Genomic DNA, 24,197 nt, shown 5'->3' on the forward strand with positions numbered 1-24,197 from the left:
TTCATCTGACTCTCAAAAGCCTCAGTTTGCTAATGATAAAATATATCGCACTGAATAAAGGCTCTGCTGCTGTCTTTTTTTGTTTCCATGACATCCAGGGGTCACCAAGCATTGACCAGAGGGCAAAAGGCAGTTTCCAGATGTAAATTAACAGTGACAGTGAACGGCCATTACCGCCTCACGTTATGCGTAATCGCCGTGATGTTGTGAGATTCAGTGAATAGGAATCGGCAACATTATTCCTAGCCCAAGAATTCGCTCAGAGAGTTCTGGGACAGGTTTACTCAGAACTGTAACCTCCAGTCGTTTCCGAAGAGCCTGCGGTTGGTGCCACCAGCTGCCTGTTCTGCTCCTACTTCTCTGGAAAGTGCCAGTAGTACCATTTATTTACATCATTGCTCATCAGTTGCTTTCATTGATTATAACCACTCACGTTATATACAGATAGCAGCTACATTGTCATCTGAAGATTTCAAGGTTCTTTGCAGTGAGGGGATGACTCCACTGCTCCTCCGGAACTGCGCAGCGCCGACCTTGGCGTTGCGAAGGGCATGTCCGGTGCCAGAGCTCTCACCCCACATCACTTAAAGAAGGGTGACGTCTAATTAGTCTGCAAGCCAGGGAGTTTGTTCAGTGGCAGATTTAGAGAGGAGATTAGGGCTTTGGCTATGAGGTCAGACATTCGTGAGTTGGCTTGGCAAGAGCTTTCGAAAGACAGAACATCCTTCAGTCTTAGTAACATCACTCAGAGAAAACAGAACCCTTGCTACCAGGTCATTTTGACTTAATTTAAGCTATTAAGCTACAAGATAATATCGCTGTATCTTAAAGGACCTCGCTGTGAGTGCGGGGAGTCGCAGTTCTGGCCAGGGTGACACTTCTCTTGTAGAACCTCCAGAGCCGGTGGCGGTGTGCTGAACCCCATCCATCCCTTGGGTTTTTCAGGGCAATGCAGGACCTGGAGAGCCCCCAGATCTCCCTGTGCGGTAAGGGGGATCCCAGCCAGCACTACCGGAGCTCCCCCAGCAACCAGTCGTCATCGAGCGACCCCGGCCCGTGCGGCAGCGGCACCTGGGCCCAGCAGGCTGGATACGAGGGGTACGGTCGCGAAGCCCACCCCCTGTATCGTCTGTGCAGGGTGGCTGCCCGATTGCGCGATAGCCCCCCATTTCCGCATATTTAATACTCCCGCCCCTGCCACCTCCCCCACTCGGTTCCTGTGGGGTGTCCCTGATTAACTTTCGGTATCCATGGTAGCGAGACAGACAGGCTTAGCGTTGCCCCTTGGTTTTCGTCTCAAGTTACTGCCGTATGTTAGACCTCCTGAAACGTTGCCGTATCATTGGAGAAAGCAGCTGGCTTAATGCAGCTAGTAGGTCTCAGCCCACAGCTGGCGCCCCCTAGAGGAGAGGGTGCTTGGTAGTTTCCTGTTTGTGCAGAGTGTTGTTCAGATACTCTAGCCGGAGATCTGTAGCTCTGCACAATAGCAGTGATGATAATGACTGAGCCGATAGTTCAGTTCTGTCACTGCGGATCTTTTCCCCTGGGGTCTTCCCACCTGCATGGGTGAATCATACGCCACTCTATTGAACATGTCGATTGTGTTTGATTAAGAACCTGGGAAATCGTCACGATGATCACCGCGTAGCCGGTCATGGCATATTTTCGCATCATCCTGAGCTGAAGACTTGCAGCCTCATGTAATTGGCTTCTCTCCCATGCTTGAAATGAAAATAAATGCGAAATGCAGCTGTGCAATATTTTTATTGCATCATTTATTTCCCCATCTTGAGCAGCTTGCATGTTTTATTTTTGTGTTTTTTTTTAGCTCATTTGTACTAGTTGCTTAAGGCTCACACAGTCAAACAGCAATGCCCAACAGAAGGAAAACCCTTACCCAATAAATCCCAACTAGTGGAACTGATTTAAAGGGTTAAATGGGTTAGTTTTCCCTGTTGAGGCAAGTCTGAAACAAGGATGCTGTTGGATGATGGCCCAACAACCCATACCAGCCCTAAGTGCTATTCCATATTTTTCTAGCTGCCAGTCGCCTGTTCTTCACGATGGCTCAGGAGATGGTCTGGGGGGCCACCTAGATGCAGATGGGCTGCGGGACAGGGAACCCCCCCTTGAAAGGACCAGATCAGCCGGTAAGTCCCTCACCAAACCATCGATTTTAGGCCCTACAGGAGCCCCAACTAATTAATTAAGAACAAAAGATCGGAATTAGCAGAAGTCAGAACAGATCATTAGCATCCCAGTGATCATTTTGACGGGCATCTATTATAGCGGTTAGCATAGTGAGCGTGTTCTTTAGATTGGAATAGTGTGTCTTCATCACTCAGACAGAATGATCTGTATTTAAACTTCCTCAATTCATTTTCCTGCATGAATCACAAGTCGCTTTATTACGGCTGGATCGCGTCTCTTGTCAGTCGGCTGCCTGCCGTTTCTAAATCTGACGCGGAGCCAAAAACGACTTGATGTTCTCATCCATTCTATTACTGGCGGAGGCTATATCTGCTTCAGGCTGCCTTTCTCACACGCTTATCTGCTTCCCGTTTGTCCCGGACAGAGGCGAAGTGGCACATCCCCTCCACCAAGATCCTGAATGCTTTGAAGGACAGAGGCCTACAGAAGGAGGGAAAGGATTCTCCAAACAGGCTGCCTCGCGTGAGTCTTCAGCAGCAGGCAGCAGGCAGCCTCAGCTGTCCATGCAGACAGAGAACTGCAAGCACGAACACCAGAGCAGTCCATGCTAGATTAACTCCAACAAGCGATTCATTTTACACAATCTTTGTTTTGTATGTGTGTTTAACGTCGATGCTATTATATGTCTCTTTAAATCTGTGGTATTCAGTTACGTTACCAGCATTAACTTACAAACCATTTACTTTAGAATGTAAGCAGATCTTTTTCAAAGTGACGTACGTGGTGTAATTTTCTATTATTTAGGTTCTTCTCCCAGTGCACTTACACATACCTAGATGGTACAGCCTGTTACACATCTAGGCTACAATAAACGTTTTTATAAGTAGAAAGAGTACACTCTAAAACAATGATAGAAAGTACAGTATCGTAAATACATGAGCCAGCAGTAGTTCTTATCATTATCAAATATATGTGCTGCTGATGGTTGTATGCGCTATACTTTTATGTACCTGGTAGCGCAGTTGGTTCGTTCACACCAGCATCACCCCAAACATGTGAGTAATGTGACGTCACTAGGCGATAGGAATTTTTCAGCTCCATTATAATCTTATGGGATCACCGTTATATATGTGATCCATCACTGACCGGAATATCATTTTGCGTCACATGACTGTTGTCATAATTAGGTCAAAGTTCTGTATCTATATGTTAGTGACTCACATCCATCTTTATATGATGACTATGATGGGAATTAGTGTAGTTACTCTCTGTGTCCAGCAGGGGAGCTCTAAGTCTTAGGGGCCTCACACAAATGCATGGTTAGAGTGGTGATACACACCGCTGTTGATGGGATGTTTAAACCCACAGCGGACAGATATGTTGCATCATGCATTACAGTGTGACCCCTCACCCAAGGACCGGGAGCCTTGTTTGTTCTCGGTTTTATTTGCTGCTCAGAATGCTTTAGCTTAGGCTCAGCTACCAAGGGGAGTCCTGCTGTTGTCTTCTTGTATAAGGTGCGGTGTTGACTGATTTATTCACTGAAGATATTCAACTGAACAGAAGGGAAAGTGTTAAATCGCAGTTTGTTGGGTCGTTATTGTGTCTGGCTATTACTCATAAATTTAATGTGAAAAGGCATTAATTGTCTAACTTCATTTGCACAAGGTTAGAATCGCCCTAATTTTTGCCCAAGGGACCAATTTGCCGTATGAATATCCAAATTTTTCCTCCCACCCCCCCCTAAGAATTTCTCATCTGTCGAACACTATGGCTATTCAGCATAATGGGGGGAGGAATACAGCATTGATGCATTAATGTTCCGTCCATGCATCAATCATCTTGCACAGGGAGCATTAAAGTTTTAAAATGGCACCTCATTAACTTTTCACGAAGTCATTTTGGAATCGCCTGGTTGTGGAGTATGGTCAGTATTCTCATTGCAAGCGTTATTAATTGCACATTCCGAAATAGCCGGATGGTATGGGAAAAGCATGTCGGCTCCAAATATATCCCACACTTAATTAGAGCCCAAAATGGAGGATGGTAGGGAGCACGGTCTCCACAGAACCCAGAACCCAGCGTGGGCGGCTCTCTGCCTCTTTCGCTTTCTTCACAATCACGCTAAATAAAAGGGCACGACTCCATTTGCATGAGTGGAGCACCTTTGATTAGCCAAATCATCTGCTTATTCTTAGCAAACCGAACCCTATCTTTTTCTGCACCTGCAAAGAACTTCCTGCTCCGGTTTGTTCGCAACGTGGGTCACCAAATCCCTGATTATCTACACAGTTACCAGGAAGCAGTGCTGTCAGACCTGCCACACCTGATTACCTGTCTCGTTGGCATTTCGAGACAGCTGTAAGCTAATGCGACATCAAAATGCGACCCGTGGAACCGAATTTGTGGCGTTGACATTCTGTTCCACCGAATCCACTCATACATCATATAATAAAGGAAACGTTCCTTTGAGTCACAGGTGACACAGGCCTCACTCCAAGTTGCTGGCAGGACTCTCTAAGCCCCTCACACATCATTAAAATATGAAAAAACATGCACGCTCCAAAATCTAGTGGAAAGCCATCCCAGAAGACTGGCAGCTGTTGTAGCTACAAAGGGGGGACCAATTCCATATTGATGCCTGTGGATTTAGAATGGGATGTCATAAAAGTTCCTGTAGGTGAAATGGTATAGTGTACATGGTGCCAAAATAATGACTAGATTTGGACCCAGGTAACAATATGAGAGCAAGACTTTAGAGAGGGCATATTGAGCAGTGTTGTAAACAGGAAGAAGACAACCGCTGTGCTGCCTCTGCTTGTACCCCAGGTTGGTGATAAGAGCTGCCCCAGCCACTGCTCTAGCCACTCCAGCAGCAACACGCTGTCCAGCAACGCCTCCAGCAACAGCGATGACAAGCACTTTGGCTCAGGCGACCTAATGGACCCCGAGATGCTGGGCCTCACCTACATCAAGGGCGCGTCCACCGACAGCGGTATCGACACGGCGCCCTGCATGCCAGCCTCGGCCCTGTCCGCCATGACGGCCAGCCGGCTGCTGCTGCCTGGCCGCGGGGATGCAGCGCTGCAGTGGGCCGCCGAGCCCCCGGAAGATGGGGGTCGAGATGACGACGAGCCGACCAAGCTGTACCTGGCGCAGGGCTACGTGCCAGCAGTGGCCAGTAGCCGCATGGCTGGAGGCAGTATCGGTGACCTAAGCGAGATCTCCTCCCACTCCAGGTATGTGAGCAAGGCACTGTCATGGCCGCCCTGCCGGCAAAGGGTCCTCAAGAACCCCTGCCAGCAGTTAAGGTTAGATCTCTATGATCCTCCTTTATTGTGCACCAAGGGGGCGACGAGGGGGCGTCCTTGGGGGTCCCTGCCTGCTTTTGGAAAGTACACTTCCTAGATCCTTTTTTGTCCTGGCCCTCATGGGTTGGGATGCCTTGTGGCATCAGCTTGCAAACCCTCACAGTCAGGAAACTGGTAGCTGACCCAGTCCATCTCGGTGCTGATAATTGATGGGACAGGAGAGATCTGCCCCAGTCTTTAATGCCAGACTATCGATGATTCGGTCTCCGCATGCGACCGTGTTTAATTGATCCAAATCCTCTTTGTCACTTGGAGATCTTGAAGGAAATGAGGTCGGCTGAGATGATGGTAGTGAGAGGCTCATACATTCAGGGCTTTCTAAAAACTTAAATTCCTCCCGGTTGTTAGCCAGTGACCTTTGACCCATGCCGGATTCTCCCTTCTCCCTGTGGCCAGCGGATCCCACCACTCGGGCAGCCCGTCCACCCGCAGCTCCAAGCTGGGCATCTCTCTGGACTCCTCGAAAGTCTACATCGTCTCCCCGGGCGGCCTGCTGCCCAGCTCCACCATGGACGTACGAGCATATGCTCGCCAGGCTCCGCCAAGCAAGTACCTGATTGGCTGGAAGAAGGCAGAGGACAGCCCTCCACCCGAGGAGGCCGACAGGTTGGCAGAGTGTGGGTGAGTGTAACCCTGGAGAAAAAGGGATCTCATCTGATGAGCTACCAAACGCTTTATTTTTCTTGTGCGTATGAAATTCAGGCAGGGAATTCAGGCGGTAACCAGTACCTCCTGTCTTTGCAAGGCAGAATGGCCATAATTGCCCTTGATTAGGTTGTTTCATTTGAAAATTTGTTTTTAGTGGTAAACATGCACAATGAGGTCAGCCAGAACTCTAAAGACCTCTTTTTGAGAATGTTTTATGTTGTATTTTAGGTTGTGTTCCCTTTAAATTAGTAACACTTGAGTATCCATCCATTTTGTAAATTCAGTACAGGGTCATGATGAGCTTGGAGCCTATCCCAGTAAGAAACAGGGCATGAGGCAAAGATACCCTACTACAGGGCGCACACACACACACACACACACACACACACACACACACACACACACCTGTACTCATATCTTTGTGGGGACTGTCCATTCATTTCTATGGGGAAAACTCTACTCCCAACAGGACAACCTTAACCCCTACTCAGCCCTAACTTTAACCATAAATAACCAAACATAATACAAGACTTTTGGCATTTTTACTTTTTTGATTGCATTCACAGATCTTTGTGGGGACCTGAGAAATGGTTGTTATCACATTTTGGGGGACATTGGTTCCCACAATGTAAGATAAAGATAATCCACACACAGCGACCCCAGTTCATCAAATAACATGTTTTTGGACTTCAGGAGGAAGCCGAACTATTCAGAGAAAACTGTCTGAAACACAGGAGCATAAACACAGAGCCCAGAGTAGGAATACGAGCTCACAATTTTGGAGGTGTGAAAGCGCTAACCGCCTACCGACCGTGCCGCCCACTCCATCGCCCTGATTTTGTAATGAGATAATCATCAGCCGCGGTCCCAGTTCATATTGGAAGGTGGTTTGGCTTCCTGCACGACCAGGCATGTGGGCGACTGGCCAAAGCGGATGGGCTCGCTAACGACCGTGACGTGGCACGGCCAGCATGTCTCAGTGCTCCTTAATGATTGCCACCTGCATCTGACCCGCTATGAAACTGGTCTCCCTGCAAGGGTGGATTCTGAGTTGCAGCGAGTTTAAGGAGCGGTGCACACTCATGGGGGGGGGGCTCCTTTATCGCTGCTCCTATTTTTCTGCGGCAAGATCATTAGAAACTGGCATCCGGGTCGTAGAAAGCAGCCGCACGGCAAATCGGATTCCTTCCCGCCCTGCTGCCATGTTTATTATTATCTCAGAACTGGGAAAAAAATCCCCCATTGTGAGTTCCGTAATCACATTTGTGGGACAGGGACTGAACCCGCGACTCGACGGTGATAGATAGCGAGGGGAAAGGTAATTTGTTCATGCGTTTTCTAATCTGCCCTGTAAAGGACTTGCAGAGACCCTTACCCCCAGCTTAATGATTGCCTCAGAATCCATACCCTGTTAAAGTTGCTTATTACATGGTAAACCTTACTTCCTGATGAGCAGAATGGGCTGCTTTGCTTGAGGAAGCGACTGTGCTGTTCCAGCTTCTGTTCCTTTGTTCTTTTAGAGTGCTGTACAGTCATTCCATCTAAGGTTCTGGAGGGCAGCTCTGGGTGAGAGGGCCAGCCGCACCTGCGGTGCTCAGCTAACCCTAACCCTAACCCCCAGAGCTGCACCCTTTTGGGCGGCACCGAGCTGGCCTGTCCGTGCTCCCTGTCTGCGTCCGTTTGCCTTCTCTTTCCCACTTTTGACGGAGTGCAGTGCAGTGTAGTGCAGTGTAGTGCACTCTATAAGCTATGTTCCCTCTATAAGCTACACATATTTTCTGTTAGGACCTGTTAACCTTCTGCGCTCCCCCCAAGAGCGGTCACAGCATGTCCTCATCTGACCTGAGAGCCGTGTTTAATGCTCTGGGTGATCGGGCCTTTATGGGATGTTTAAACGTATTGGGCTTAGTCCCAAACCCAGTCAGCAGGTCCCCCCATGTGAATCCAGCATCAGCGCTTGTCTCAGAGTCTTCCTGGGTATCGCCCCCAGAGTCCCCATCCTGCCCGTTACCTTCTGCATCAGTTTGTTTGACTGACAGGCGGAGGTAAGAGTATCAGCAGCCAATCGGCCTCTCTGTAGGCACCACTTGAACCGGCCCCAGCCCATAAGCTTCAGTCTCCTTTCCAGGATCCATCTTCTTCTGTATTGCACAGTAAACCATTTCTAACCAATCGAAAGGATGTGTAGCATTTGTCACCCCCCCCCCCCCCCACCTACCTCTTATTCATTTCACGGTTATACCCCCGCCCCCAAAAACAGCCATAGATAGCAACAAATGAATAACACCGATTATGAGTTCTTGCATGATATAGTACAGCACTTAAGTCCTAATGCTAAAAATTGTTCGCTTGTAATGTAATTTACTTAGCTGAGTAAGTGCTTTGATTCCAGGTCTTAAAGAATAACACTGAACCATGTCAGCAAGCTCCACTGCATCTCCCCTGTTCTCCGCCTGCCACCCCACAGGCAGCTGTACGCAGACATCCCCCTGCAGATGCAAGCAGCTATACGAGACGGCAAGCTTCCCAAGAGCATGTCCAAGGAGGAGTTCCTCAAGATGATTCTGCCCGATAGCGTCTCCGAAGAGGATGGCCGGCGGAAGGTAGGCGGGCCAACACAAGGGAGGGGGGGCCTAAATGCTGCTGTGTTTTCCCGCCATGTCCCTCCACCCGCCAACACTGCATGGCAATGTTTACTGAGACAGCGTGGGCTGCCCAGGTGACTAATGATATGTCGGGTCTCCTCCCTGTTTCCACGGAGAGCTTGTCATGTTGCACATGAGAGCAGGAGTATCCGAATGCCTCTTGTGATTTACCGTCCTGGATGGTGGCCAAGGAGATAGAGAGCATAACTCTGCGTTCTTCCTGATGGCTAAATTGAATATTTGGGTTGTCATTATCAGTGCCAGTTGTCTAACTGGGAGATAGGGAACTGCCATTCTCGGGGCCATGTTTTGGCACTATTAAAAATGGTAGTATGGTAGATACACTTTCTCAAGTTTACCAGTATGGCTATCTGTGGCTAGTTACTTACACAGTCCCATGCAGTTTAGTTGCTTCACCCATGCTACACTGATCCATGGCCATCACATATTCAGCACAGCATGTAATGACACCTACTGTATCTGAATCTTATAGTTGGGAGCAAAAATGTGAACTTTCTTCCTGGGAGCTGGGAGGGAGCAAAAATTGTGGCCTGTGTTGGGAAATGCTGCTCTATGGCAGCACACAGGCATTTCTGGAACTTTAAAAAGGAGCCCCATTAAAGGCCTAATGCTTACCCTTACCGTGGGCATTCAGACCTTGAACTAAACCTGGTCACGAAAAAGGGAAATCAGTTCACTTGGTTCTCTGTGGCGTTACCTTTCCTGCTTTACAGCGTAAGAAAGGACACATGTCGTTTCTAGGACATTTTCAGCTTCAGTTTATGAGTATGTCTGAGTCAGGCTGTGGGTGGAAAAAAAAGTATATCATTCCTTCCACATTCAGTTGGCGTTCCATACGCGTAATCAATTACTCTTCTGTCCGATCAGCACATCAAATGATTCGCTGCTCAGGGACGGCACATTCAAACTCACTCTGTCCAGGAAACGGCATCCCCAAGGTGCGGGATTCCCCTCCACGAAGGATTCAGAACCTCTTCCACGTACCGGCGCATCGTGGAAACCGGACGTACTTCCTGATGCTGTGGAGCAGTAAAGAACCCTGGTCTTGGGGTGTGGATGTTACAGGAAAGCTAGGAGTTCTCTCACCGACCCTTTGCATCAGCTAGAAGACTTTTGTGAGACGTACTACTACCTTATCGAGGCCAAAGCTGTATGTTACGCTGGTGTACTTGTACCATGTGGTGTAAAATCCATGCCACACTCCTTTAAAGTAGGGGAGGGTTTTGTAGTGCCGGGCCCTCAAGCAAAGCCCTTAACTCCGACTGCTCCAGGGTCAGTGGCTGACGTCACTATGGACTAAAGGGTCTACTAAATAAATATATATTGATAAAAGTAATTTATAAATAGGTCACTTGCAACTAAAGCCATTACAAGCTATTTTTTCCTTCAGCCGTAATTTTCTTTCACTTTTTTCTTGTCGTGCTTCAGGGACATTGGACCCCCCCAGTACAGGAATATCTTGCATATTTTCCATAGCTAAGATGGATGGAGGTTTGTCATGATTCTATGCTAAATGTGCCTTTATTAAAAAAAAAAACACCATCCATTACCTCTCACTCATGTCAGCATAGGGCTTCCTGCGTCGCGTCAGTTTTGATGGACGTCAAATATGGATGAAGTTATGGGAGCGCTTTGGAAATGCTCAGCGATGCAGAATCCCCATTTTTAGCATCCAGAGCAAACTACTTCACTCCTTAACCACTCCAGCTAACTGTGTCTCCCTGTTGTGCTGTATATGTAATAGACACAGTAGCCCTGTGTGAGGGCAAACCCAGGAGTCATGCTGGCCTCCCGATTTGTGTCTGTTGCTTCCGGGATACGGGTTGGGAGGTGACGGCTTGCTCTAGTGACAGAGTCATGGCGCGCGCAGCTTTGCTTCGCTGTGGCCTGTGTCACTGCGCTGACCCCTCGACTGCGGCACCGTAGTCATGTCTGCGCCTGTACATGCAGCAGTAGGTCGACCTCCCTTTCCCACAGAAACAGTACTTCATGTCCTCCCAGTGGTCCTTTAACCCCGATTCCCTTTCTCCGCGCCCCTTCAGCTGTCCTCCGCCGGCACCCTGTCTCCGCGGCGCTCGCTGTACCGCACGCTGTCAGACGAGAGCGTGTGCAGTCACCGGAGGGCCTCGTCCTGCACCAGCACGCGTGGCTTTGCCCTGGACCAGGCCGCACCCAATGACATCCTCTTCAGCAGCACGCCGCCCTATCGCAGCACGCTGCCCCCGCCACGCCCCGCCCTTGGCCACGCCTCCAACCTGCGGAGTGAGTACATCGCTGTTTGCCGTTAATAACATGATGAATTGTATATTTATATGAAAACGTATGCCTGTGCATTATATATATATAATGTATATTTCATAGAATTGTTTCTGTATTTATAGCATTATTATATATGCAGGTTTATATGCGGTGTATGAATAATAATGGACTTGCATGGGTGTGACACGACCCCCAGGGACTGTTCAAACTGCAGATATAGGAACAGGACTGTACCTCCTGGGAACACTGTACCTCCTTCTCCCACTAACCCCATTGGCTCCCTCTGGAATGCTTGCAGAGGCTAACGGGGCAGTTTTGAAACCAGTTGACATCCATGTGATCCATCTTCTGATCGGCGCCCCTTCCTGTCCCTAAGGGAGAAAGAGCTGCGTTTTTTTTTTTTTAAAGAACGGCCTTAATTAAAATGCAGTTTGTTCCTCCTCGCTCGGGCTTTCAGAGCGAGCCGTGTGCGGCTGCACATGAGCCGGGCCTGGCTGGCACACGGCGATGCCGCCCGTGGTGCCCGCGAGTTAATAGGCTGCAAGGTGTAGTTTGTCACCTGTTCTCTTTGGCAGCTTTTCATTAGCGAGGAGTCACGTCTCGCGGCTGCGCGATGTATCTACTGACCCAACCCCCCCACCCCATTTGCACTATGCCGTTTGCGGGTCTTGCAGAGAAACTGGATTGTTTGAGGCGTCCGGTTTTCTGTGTGGGATTTGACCTTTCGACCTTGAGATGAGTTTTGGGTGTCCAGACCCACTAGACACATGCGTGGAGTGGCCCCCTCCCTGGTTGAGATGACTGCTCTTCTGCGCCTCCTGCCATCACGCAGACTGAGAGGGGGTCCTTTTGATTGAAACACGAGGACATTAACCCAGACATCAGATTTATTGCTGGCTGGATGGATCCCGTGGGGGAGACCCGCGATTCGCTAGCCTCACTGCGGCATCCATCCCGGTGAATTTAACCTTCGAGCACGTCCAGTGTCACTCCTGCTACAGCCTGATACCTCTCTGAAACCGCACGTCCCTAGAGGATTGCTCTGCATGCAGGATTTCCCCCCCGCCCGGGTGAGAGGCGGGCCGGCATTCATGAGGCCTGCATGTGATTCATTCATTATTCATGCCCTTCACCTTTCGCGGACGGGAGCTGGAAGCTGCCAAATGAGCCGGAGTCCAGCAGCGCCATCAGAGTGACTGTGGGATCGGTGCCCAACCCGGACAGCCCGCCTCACGCGTTAATCACCGGCCGTCCGCCGCAGACCACGCGGCACCAGGCTCTAATCTGCATCTGCACATGGGGCGCGGCCGTGTCGAACCGCAGTTATAAGCCGGGGGGTCTCTCACAACATCTGGAAATAAAGGTCTTTTTGGACGACCTTGAAATTCACAGCATATTTATAGGACATTTTTAAATGACAAACTTGTTTGAGTGTGTATTCTGAAAATATCAGTGCGTTGAGTTACATCTACTTATAGTTATATAATTGTAACTTTGTTTAATAAATTTGTTGTGCTATTATGACAAATTTCTATTAGTCTTATCATTAGAGCAAGGCTGTTAATCTGTCGTTCTGATAAGCATTGGCCTGCATGTATCCTGCACCGTATGCCGAGTCTTAGTCAGAGCTGCGGAAGCAGGGGATTGTGGGAGTTTGCTTTAGGAAGGTGGGCTTCCCCGCCCGCACCAGCCTGACGATAGCTCCCTCCACCTCCAGACGAATGCTGGTCCTCTGACGGCTCCCTGGCAGACAAGTCCAAGTTCACGGATCCTGGGCTCATGCCACTGCCGGACCCCATCTCCGGCCTGGACTGGTCCCACCTGGTGGACGCTGCCCGGGCCTTCGAAGGTACCGTGTCCAGTGGAGTGGGCCGCCCGTCCACAGGCTGTGCGTCTCCTCAAAACACCCCTTACTCAATCCTACATGGGGACTCGGTTCAGCATCCCCCATTCCTGGCTGCTGTTGTTTGTATTTGCAATGCTCATTCCCAGCCACGTCCCTCCTCGTAGTGTTAATTGGAAACGGAGATCGCATTTCCAGGAGGGAGCCATTTTCACGCTGCTGCCCTGCAAGGAGCCACTCAGGAAAATGGCGGCTTCCTCTGCTTTCCGCAGTCAGGCACTCGGCTGCAAGTCGCAGGCAATTAAAGCTTTTCTTTTCTGTCCAAACATTTCCATTCGGATGCGTCGATCTTAGTGACCCGCTGCTGGCGGTCGAGTTTGATAAAAGCTTTTATTGTACTCTTGGTGCCTTCTGTATAATTTATCAAAGTGTGGTGTCGTTTTATTTTTTAAAAAAGCCTCATTTAGATTTTCAAAATGGCCATGTTTCACAGGAAAAGCTCCCTCTCTCTCTCAAGCAGACCTGTTTATAAACACATTGTAATAATTCAGAGTGAATCTGGAAGCCTACATGTGATATGGGCGAGCACATGCTGTAGATTGATACCCGTGAGATTACAACCTGCCGCGGCTTTCTGCAGATGTGGACAGATGTGGAGCTCTGTACTGCTCTGCTGTGGATTGTGGTGGGAGAAGTAATATTACACAGAGTGTCTCCTGTCTGATGTCCTGTGCTTCCTGCCATACGCTCCGGGTCCCGGTGCTGTGCTGCCGGTTAAGCAGAATGATGGATGGATGGATGGATGGATGGATGGATGGATGGATGGATGGATGGATGGATGGATGGATGGATGGATGGATGGATGATACAGGAGAAATATCAGCCAGCCTTAATGTACGCTTGGAAATTACCGTGGCTGGCCAGCGCGTCACCAGAGCCATATCTTTGGCTGGCCAAGCTGAGCAGATTTCCGTTGGCCTGTTTCGCTGTTCGCTGACGGGACGCCGCTGCTCGTTAACATACTTCCCACCGAGGAGAACCAGAGTCACGACCCAACCAAGCTGTGATAAGAACAATCCAGCCAGAAGCCAACAGCAGCTAGAAAGATGCTTTTAATACATCCAGGTGTCTGATGTTAGCACTGCCTACTGCTGATGTCAGCATGACTTCAGTTCATGCCTTAAGAGCAAATTGCCATGTGACACTAGCATCCCGTACAGGGTTCAGTTCAGTTCAATTCAGTTTTATTCGTATAGCATATTTTCACAACATTACATTGTTTCAAGGCACTTTATGTGTTCCCAGAGAGTAAGCCAGAGGTGACATTTGGCAAGGACTCTGACATCACCGTTAGTGGGGGTGTAGCAGGTAGTAGGGTAGGCAAAATATCTTGATTTTTTGGGTCTTCAGGCAGCACAGCCCAGGAGGGGTGAGAGGGGGTGTATTAGCCAAAGTAGAGGAGACTAGAGGCAGTGCTCCCAGCCTTGTGCCCAGTGCCCCCTGTGAATATGACCTGGTTGGAAAGTAGATGGATGGATGGATGTAATATGGCCGTGGTTTAAAAACTACAGTCAAGAGTTTCACAGCCTCGCATCAGCCCAGGTTCAGCCAGTGGAAGAAGAAATCACACAGGTTAAAGCTCTAACAAGCTGTCAGTCCAGTGACATTTAGTTACCTCGTTAAAATTAAAGGGCAATTGGCCCTGGTGATCCTTGTGCCATGATTTCTCTTCAGTTCCCCTTCTGACCTTGCTTTCTTTTCCCCTCTTATTGCAGAGCTGTCCTTTGCTCTCTTTCTGGAAGGTAATATGTGTGATGTGCCACAATCCCATAATGCACCCGTGCTGCATCCCTCCTTAGCGAGCTGTAACGTCCTCGCCTGCATGTGTCACTCTTGCGAGGGGGCAGTCCCGTAAATGCCAAGGCTGTACCCACACATTTAGGGCTCCTGCAGAGGCCCAGCGTCACCACTGGACACAACACCGTCACTATGATTATAAGGTTCAGGCACCTAAATGGGCAGCCTAGGGGCCCTTCACTGGGGGCTGCTGAGCTGAACAGACAACTTGCAATTGATCACCAAATTAAAAGCCTGACCCCTCTATTGGAGAAAATCCTACCACATTAACAAAAAAAATTAATAAATACTACTACAGATGAAATACCCGGCAACAGCCTGATGTCATTTCCTGTCACGCATAGGAAATAAGCTCCATGCTTATTTTTTCTGCAGCATTAACCCTCTGTCTCCTGGTGCCAGTGTTAATCAGCATCCCCATGATTTCCCGCTTGTGTGCTTACGCTGAGCTGTTAACGCTTCAGCATGTCAACATGTTGGCTGCCTGTCAAGTTTCCCTGTCAGGAACGTCCGCAGCATCTTTGGGGTCATGGAGGCAGCGGCTCGCCAGGCTTCCCGTCACTGGGACGCGGCATGGAGCACCCCCCAAACCCCCCCTCCGCCAGCGTGGCGACTGCAAATTACACGACCGTAGCTAATCTCTACGGACAACCACACCGGCGCGATTCAGTGTGCCCGGGTTTGGCTCGCCTCTCCGTCAGCTGTGGGGCAGGAGGGGGTGACGGGTGGCATCACATGGGCAGCCACAGACGTACCGAGGGACAGATGGCATGAATGCCAGCCTGCCCCGTACCTCTCGGGGGCCATCGGGGCTTCAGTCGTCACCGCGAGCTGACGTACATGGCCAGCAGGTCTGCCAACGGCAACTGGCAGCAGGCAGCTGGATGAGTCGCACCGTGCCTCGACTCGGAGATATTACAGTGTGTTCATACTGGGTGTTTACATCGGTGATGCCGTCAGGTAAACATCAGAGGTTATGAGATGGATAGAACGAGGAGTGAATCCCCTTGTTGTTGACTATCAGGCAGCAGTTACTTTGTTTAGTGTCACTGTACAGTCAGATGATCCCCATTGCTCCTCCAGTGTGACTCAAACGCAGCATATAACAGTTGAGTAATATCCAAGCGGGAAGTGTGTTTATTATACATATCCGGTCGTAGGGTGGCACAGTGGCTCAGTGGGTGCAGCTGCAGTCTCATCCCATAATGGTTTTCAGTTTGGAGTTTGCTTACTTCACTGTGTTTATGCTATTTTCCACATGCAGTTCAAAAACATGCCTTTTCTGTGCCTCGTGCCCTGTGCCTCCTGGGATTGGCTCCAGGCTCATGGTGACCTTGTACTGGATGAGCGGTTCTGGGAAAGGGGAAGGATATCAGTTCATTTCTGTAGCTGGTCATGTGCTCCCACGTGGGTATTCCAGTGGACGGCAGCTGTGACACGGCACCGTGAGCTCACTGCGAATCATGCTTCCGTCCCTGTCAGAGTGGACGGCGGTCTTGCAGGCAGAGGCTCCCGTCCGCTCAAAGCCAGGGTGAGAGGGGTGGCGCTGAGGACACGATTGGTTTGGAGGACATCGAGTCTGACTGTGGGCATTCTCTTTAGAAAAATGTCCCACGTGAAGTAGGTGCTGTCGCAACAAATTAAATTTTTTGAAGATTGTTTTCCAGGGTTGTATTATTCTGAAACTTTCTTGAAGCGGGGTGTTTTTCTTTATTCATCTTTGTTTGTTTATTTGTTATTGTAAAATAGTATCTTGTATGAAGTTCCCTTTTTACTCAAGTTTAAGCTACGGGCTTTATCCCGCTGTTTCTGTCCACCCCGAAAGCGACACCATACTGGGTAGGAGTGCGAGCCGTCTCACTCGTTTTTCAATCACTTCTTTCTGTACGTGTAGGCCAAGCCCCCACCGATCTTGGAAAATATCCGTAAAAGCGGCTTTAGGGGGCCGGATTTGTTTGGATTTTTTTTCCTCGGGATCGAATAGACGGATTCTGTTCATTTTGGTTTATTATTATGCAGATCCCTCATATTGGAGAGAGATGATATATAAGCATCAAATGCTTACCCACTCAGTGTTCTATATGGGGCTGTTTAGGATTTAAGGAGAAGACCCAGAAAAATGGGTCATTCCGCATCGCAAGTCGCAGTTCTGTGAATGCATCCACGCAGCATAGATTTCACTCGGAGCGGAGCGTCTGTTGGTGAGCATGCAGACGTGTTCCCGGCTTCCAGGCTTCACATCGCGTCCGTCTGCACCCTCCGTCCGGTATGGTGTTCTTGGGAGGCGATGGGGGAGGGGCCTTTGCAGGGCAGGGCTCTGCTGACCTTTCACACACTTTTCTTAAATAAGTGACATGTGGTGGAACCAATGAGATTTCATAGTACACAAACACTGACTTTTGTACTAAATGCAATATCCTGCTTGATATTTTTCCTTAATGCATAGTTTGCCTGGGTTATACACTTTTAGTCAGAAGTCTTTTGTAGTTTTCAATCTTTTAGTTTTTCTTTCAGTTACATAATTTCTTCTGTTTTGAATGAGTGAAGTTACATTTGTGGCCAAAGCTGCGGAAACACCTAGAATTTTTACCACTGTGCTTTAAAAACTACTGCACAGATATCAGCGGTAATGTTTATAAACCATCAACGAATGTTACAGATATCATACATTGGATGATTAAATAAATAACTGAAGCAACAGTTGAATAAAGTTTTGCAGTCTCTAAAAACTGGAAGTGTTTCCACTGTTTTGGCCGCTAGTGTATGGTAATCGATGCTCTAGCATTGTGCCCTATTTTGCAGTAGCAGCACAGTGTTTGTGGCAGACTCTGATTTGATGGTGCACATTGTATGACAGTTGTTTTTGCTGGCTGGCTGTATGTTACAGTGAATTATTGCACAGAGTAAGTGCTGAATTGGGCTGTGCTGTAAAGCCGTGCTCAGACACGCAGAAACCCTCACCGTAGATTTATGAAGCCCTTCTGCTTTGTCAGCCTCCTCTGTGCATGGCCGTCACTGCCTTCCCTAGTAAGGAGCTTACACTGTAGGTCAGCACGGTGCCTTCAGTGGGCAGCGAGTCTGCCTCAATCCTTGAGTGTTGGGGGTTCAAATCCCACACCCAGCATGTGTAGGGTTTGAACATTTCCCCATGTTGTACGGTTTTCTTCCTGCTGTCAAATTACAGTTTTAACGGTGGCTATGAATTACACATAGTCTGTTTGTGTGTCCTGCGATGGGCTGGCGCCCTGTCCAGGGGGCATTCCTGACTTGTGTCCTGCGATGGACTGGCATCCCATCCAGGGGGCACCCCTGCCTCGTGTCCTGCGATGGACTGGCGTCCCATCCAGGGGGCACCCCTGCCTCGTGTCCTGTGGCGGGTTGGCATCCCATTCAGGTGGGCTCCTGCCTCGTGTCCTGTGATGGGCTGGCGTCCCATCCAGGGGGCACCCCTGCCTCGTGTCCTGTGGCGGGTTGGCATCCCATTCAGGTGGGCTCCTGCCTCGTGTCCTGCGATGGACTGGCGTCCCATCCAGGGGGCACCCCTGCCTCGTGTCCTGTGGCGGGTTGGCATCCCATTCAGGTGGGCTCCTGCCTCGTGTCCTGTGATGGGCTGGCGTCCCATCCAGGGGGCAGCCCTACCTCATGTCCTGTGCTATCTGGGATAGGCTCCAGGTCCACCTCCTCTCTGTCCGGGACCAGATGGATGACAGTGTGCTGTATACTTGCTTTCCCTTGTTATGCTGATGAAACCAGCAGCTTCACTTCTGCCTCTTAATTACCATTCATCAGCTCAAAGAAAACTGTTGGCCTGATCCCCCAGTGAAACTTGTTACGGGTGAATGAGCCCTGTGTTCAGCCAGCCTGACTAACAAGGCAGCAGAATCTCTTCTTTGTGCGAGTGTTTCCGCTAAAGGGTGAGAATGAACAGTATTCCTTTTCGCTCCTCTCTTGTAATCACAGGTACCAAAATAAAGGCATAGTAATAGGTTATGTCTTTCTAAACTTGCCCTGTTCGTTTTTTTCCCACCAGCCGGGGTTAAGACAGCGACTTAATCACCTCGTCTGTTCTCCTGTCTTCCTCTTTCCTCATCCTCACGGTGGAGCAGCTAAACTAGAGCGAATCACTTAGTCTATTTATATGTGCTACAATGGTCGTCTTGATGTGCGGTAACTGAACAAACATTTAGACGCGAATCCAAATGGGCCTAGATAATGGAGAATGTGAAATAAAAAGAACGGTGTGCTTTCACTTCTTAAATCAGCATGTTTTTAGTGTCTTCAGGTATTTAAGGTGTGAATTATGATACAACAGATGCACATTAAACGCATGAACAGCTGCTTCGACTGATTTTATTCTGTGCTGTTGCCCTTTCATGGGAGTCCCTAGTTTGAGAGTATTAGCTGGTGTACTGATGGCCCTCAGCATGTATTAATAACCCCCCCCCCCCCCATTTCCTGGGGGGTTGGGATGATACGTGGGTTTGCTGGGATATGAGGAAGTTTAGTAGGGAATCCTGTGCTTCTGTCACTCCAGGCCTCCAGCAGGACCCGGAGTGCGGTGCTCTGTACCATCACGCAGATGTTATAGGTGACTGCACTCTTTCGCATGGAATGCTTGGTTACAGTTTCTCACATCCAGAAATGCTGGATCTCTGCATGCCGCCTCCCAAAGCTCAACTCTGACGGCCAGAAGGGAGACCTGAGATGGGACCAAGGGGCTAGCAGGGCAGTCGGCTTGCTCAGGGGTGTCCGCTACCTGTCAGATTTAAGTGTATGTGTTTGCGGTGAGGGGCTATTGTCTGCTGTGCACCTGCTGGGTCTGTCCAATAGAGGGTGCTGTGCCTCCCCCACCCCCCCAAAGCATCATTCCTCCTGCAAGTGGCACATAGCTTTGGAAGCACTTGCTAGCTGTCTTGTTTACCCACCATGTCTGTATCTGCTGGCCTCCGGCGCCTGGCCCCCATTGCCAGGCCCCCGCCTAGCTGTACTAACAGCAGGTTCCTCTCTCCTCACAGACCAGCGCGTGGCCTCCTTCTGCACCATGACGGACATGGAGCGGCCCCTGGGCCTGGATGTCTCCCACGAGCTGAGCAGACAGCTGGTCACTTCGCAGGGCTCTAGCCTCGAGCCGGGGTAGGCTGAGCGCTCATAGGGACAGGGCCCACCTGTGCATCGCCCTTTACAGTGGCATATATACTAAACTGACTGTAGATACAGTAACACTCAGGTATTCTCAAGATTAAAAATGTTTCTGACCTGGTCTTTCCACCAGTGAGGGGACCTTGACTGGTAAGGTGAACCAGCTGGAGCTGATCCTAAGGCAGCTGCAGAATGACCTGCGGAAGGTGAGCGCCTCCCACCACCTCATTACAGCAGTAATATGGGAGATGGGATTGAGGGCGCATTTCCACCACACCAGGCACCGTACTTTTGGTACTTTTTAAAAAAGTGTTGGTTTTCCACCGGTGCTGAATGACATCCGAATGCGAGGCGGGGTATTTTGTATTTTATTCAAAAAATGGCTGTAGTATATTATAGGGCTGCCCAATGTCCAATATTAACATCAGCATCGCATGTTATGCGCATGCAGTTCTTCCTTCACTAACTAGATTAAAATCAGCCTTTTCTTACGTTCAATTATGTATAAGGAGGTTATAGCGCAGGGGGCTAAAGTGTTGCTAAATTGTTTTTACTATGTTACTCTGTCATAGAAAAAAAACTTAGCAAGCTCTGAAATTTTTATTATAATTTTTTTTTATAGATTATAGATTTGTAGACTATCAATTATCATGTTTAAAAATCAGTTTAAAGTTTACTCTGCTGCTTTTGCATGAGCTCTGCATGTGCTCTCTGAGATCATAATCATTTTCATCCTTGCTGTTTAAATCACTCTTTGTGAGAAATGTACGAGCGCCATTCTTGTTTTATAAATACCCCAGTATTTATTGAAACAAAATCACATCCCTATATTTACAACAAAATCACCTAGTAAATTAAACCAAAATACTTTTTTGCTTTCTTGTCATGCCATCCTGATCTTTTTGTGGCATCCGGTCTTCCGTCCGCATTGTAACTTTCTTTCACTTCGTTTACTGCTGTTTTTTGAGATAGTGTACCTTACTGTTCTCAAGGCAGCATTTGTATTGTGGTTCAGCAGCATGCTATTTTCATAACCAATCAGCAAAGAAAGCGTATGAAGTCCCGCCCCCAAAGCAGCAAAGTCCCACGGTTTCATGACCTGCTCGTTCGATCCTCCTGTGTGCCACGCCCCCCTCACTTACCTCGTGTGAATTCCTGATTGTTACCAGCTGTTTCCTGCTTTGCCGTTGAGTCCTGTGTATTTCAGTCTGCGTCTGAGTCCGTTTCCCTAGGCCTGTCATGGAAGTCTTTACCGTGTGTTTGTATTTGCCCACAAAAAAATCCCCTGTTTCTTGGACTTCGGTCTGCCTGACCTTAAGTCTGTGCTCCCTGCTCACTCGACCGCCGCGCGGTCATCACACACGTAGTAGCCCAGCTGGTTTGGCAGTTTTGGTTCTGGAACTTTTGGTACTGACACTCAACTGGAAATCAATGGAAAAGCAAAAGTACCAATAGTACCGTACCACTTGGTGTGGTGGAAAAGTGCCCTGAGTTCCCAAGCAGCGTAAAACACAAGCTTGTTTGGTGTCCTTAGCATTAGCGCAGGACTGGCTAGAAGCAGCGGTGTGCTGTTTACTAGCAGGCGTCAGAACACCAACTGCTCCCACATCCTAATGCTCACATGGATGCCCCCACTCTCGCATTTGAAGCAGATCAGACGTTTGCCGCAGAGATCCGTGCGCTCAGCTGTTCGGCGTTCACTCCCCCTTCTCCAGGAAGTTTGTTTTTCCAGTCATTTTCACTTGCCGCTGCTTTCAGCCATTGTTCCATCCTGAGAGCGACAATGCAGATGCTAATTATAGCGACCGTGAATAATTTATGGCCGCTCTTTGTTTTTATTTGCGAGATCGTTGGAGGACGCAGAATGGGAACAGGAGATCTTCGTGAAAATAGAAAAAATCGGCACATGTTCCCGTTAGAGCTGTCAAAAGACGTTTTTATGAAACGGCCTACTTTTTTAGTTCGGCACATCTTGGCCTGATTCGGTGACAGGGGGCACCTGTACAAGCCTTTTTATAAAATTATGAACTGCAGGCTCCTTAGGGGAAAAAAAGCAACGTGTGTTTGGCCAGAACCTTCCTGGGAGTAATTACCGAAGGCAGCTAGAGTAAGAAGCATTACCTAGTCCCTTGTGAATGTGCGCACCTGCCTGATAACGCAAGTGTGCGTGTGTGTCTCTCTATCTTCAGGAGAAGGAGGACAAGGCCATGCTGCAGGTACAGGTGCAACACCTACGGCAGGACAACCTCCGTCTGCACGAGGAGAGCCAGACGGCAGCCGCCCAACTGAGGAAGTTTACAGAGTGGTTCTTACACTCCATGGACAAGAAGCCGTGAGGAACACTGGACAGCCAATGGGAGGGCTCAGGAGACCTGGGGCCTCTTCCCATTGGTGGAATGTAAACTGTGGACACTGCTACACAGTGGTTGTCGTTGCTTTTGTGGTATCCAGACGGAGAAGATAGGAAGAGGAGAGATGAGTGCTGATGGCAGGGGGTTGGGGGGTATTTTTGGACTCTGCTACCTGTGGGACAGGATGTGACGAATGCACTGGGCTTCAGGCAGTTGGCTGTAGGTCACGCTTCCTAGCGAGAAGAACCAGAAACCATCTTAAAAAGTGGGAGATAAAAAAAAAAATGAATGTAACACGTAAAAACCATATTTCAGCTGGAGACGGGACACATCACGGCCAAAGGCCATTTCAAAGGCCAGGAAGATCTCTGAACCTACAAGTGACGCTGTCTGCTGATTGGTGAATCCCTTGTTTGTGTTTGCCTTTTTTCACAATTCGGATATAGGACGTATAGGTGCTCTCTCACTGTGTATGTGCGTGTGCGCGGGCGCGTGTGTACCGGTGTGTGTGTGTGTGTGTCAGCTGGTCCGGGTGTTCGTTTGTGCCCGTTTGTATAAGCACCGTTTTTAAGTAGTTTGCAAAATACCCCACTGTTACATTGTACTAGCAATAAAGAACTGTGCTTAAAGGTTAGAACTAATGTAATATCATTAAGACAAGGTCACATAGACGTTTATTTTGCAGGAGCAGATTGTGCCTGATAGGGATAGTCTTTAACTTTCTTTCCTTTACCCCATTTTTTTAAATTCCAGCTCTCCTTTCAGACATGCCTTGTCCCAGTTCTCTCCTCATGGTTCTCCAGATTGTCATGTGTGTATAGCGGCAAAAACTCTGTTTTTATGCAGTCGTCCTAGAACTACAGGATGTGAGTCAGCAAACTACTTTAACAATGCCAAAATTAGTTTTCATTTGTACAGAGCCTCAGAGGAAGCGTCTTGTAATTAACACTCTTATTTAAGTTTATTTAACCAGAAATCGTTTTATTTTATCCAGAGTATTTTTTTTCCTTTTTTGTTTTCCTGCACTAAAAAGTGGAATAGCTCTATCTCCGCTGTTGTGTCTGTTGCTTTCCAGAGAGATTATATATACATATATGTGTATAAATGATGGTAAATGATTATTTCTGGAAAGTCCAACATTTGGATGCTGCTAGACTACAGTTCCTTGGTTTGTATGCTTTTACAAATGTTCTTATCAGACTCATTTAAGATGGGAAGTACGTCAGCTTTTCTGAAATAAACGTAGGTTACGTACATGTGTTCACGTGTGTAATGAAATTAACGAATGTGTTCTGTTCACTGGTGTTTTTTTCTTCTCTGAAATGCTCTTTGAAGACTGTAGACGTTAATAATGTGTCCCGGGAAGATCAGAAGTGAGAGATACCTGAGCTTCGCATTCGTGAAATTGAATGGCCTCGACGTTCTCCAGTGATGTGTCCCCCAGCCGTAACGCATAGGGCACATCCAGTGGACTCTTCTGGCTTTTGTTCTGCATTAAAATAAATGCAGTGAGATACATAGACCCAACTGGTTATCCAAGATTAGCGATGGCTGGATTGCTTCGGGTATCTCGCTCTGCAGTTGTTTAGGACCACAGTCCAGTAACTACTGATTATTGATGAATGTAAAGCTTTTAAGTTCACTTTTGTAACATTAGAGTCCCTTAATGACTGGAGCTATCTGGAGTTACTCAAGACATCGTGCTGGATTCCTCTGACAGCACTGCACGCGGCCTCGGATCCTCAAGGGTGGCATAATGTCAGCTGGAACTTATGAATTATTTCCATTCATATATGGACTCTAGGTGACAGGGCATGGTCGGCATAGCAGTGAAACTTCTTCCGTTTGTTTACATTTACCCGGCATCATTAATCCTCACAGACTGCAGAGTAACCAGGCAGTCACATTCTCC

At 48.6% G+C, this 24,197-nt stretch overlaps 1 protein-coding gene across 5 annotated transcripts in view; it reads left to right on the forward strand.

Moving 5' to 3' along the window:
• The window catches only part of LOC125715966 (signal-induced proliferation-associated 1-like protein 2), a 96,248-nt gene extending 72,709 nt beyond the window's left edge, over positions 1 to 23,539 (forward strand). The window contains exons 11-23 of one of the 5 annotated variants that reach the window (XM_048988138.1): positions 946 to 1,098; positions 2,041 to 2,150; positions 2,576 to 2,673; positions 4,981 to 5,390; positions 5,919 to 6,143; positions 8,638 to 8,773; positions 10,879 to 11,098; positions 12,813 to 12,944; positions 14,714 to 14,740; positions 19,330 to 19,383; positions 19,811 to 19,928; positions 20,068 to 20,140; positions 22,124 to 23,539. In XM_048988138.1, coding sequence (XP_048844095.1) covers positions 946 to 1,098; positions 2,041 to 2,150; positions 2,576 to 2,673; positions 4,981 to 5,390; positions 5,919 to 6,143; positions 8,638 to 8,773; positions 10,879 to 11,098; positions 12,813 to 12,944; positions 14,714 to 14,740; positions 19,330 to 19,383; positions 19,811 to 19,928; positions 20,068 to 20,140; positions 22,124 to 22,270 — 1,903 coding nt within the window. In that variant the 3' untranslated portion in view covers positions 22,271 to 23,539. The remainder of the gene's footprint in view (positions 1 to 945; positions 1,099 to 2,040; positions 2,151 to 2,575; positions 2,674 to 4,980; positions 5,391 to 5,918; positions 6,144 to 8,637; positions 8,774 to 10,878; positions 11,099 to 12,812; positions 12,945 to 14,713; positions 14,741 to 19,329; positions 19,384 to 19,810; positions 19,929 to 20,067; positions 20,141 to 22,123) is intronic. The other 4 variants (XM_048988139.1, XM_048988142.1, XM_048988141.1 and 1 more) reach the window with 4 other exon arrangements.
• The last annotated feature ends 658 nt before the right edge of the window (positions 23,540 to 24,197 follow it).

Source organism: Brienomyrus brachyistius, chromosome 20 (assembly GCF_023856365.1).
Source record: "Brienomyrus brachyistius isolate T26 chromosome 20, BBRACH_0.4, whole genome shotgun sequence".
In the NCBI taxonomy this organism is placed as follows: domain Eukaryota; kingdom Metazoa; phylum Chordata; class Actinopteri; order Osteoglossiformes; family Mormyridae; genus Brienomyrus; species Brienomyrus brachyistius.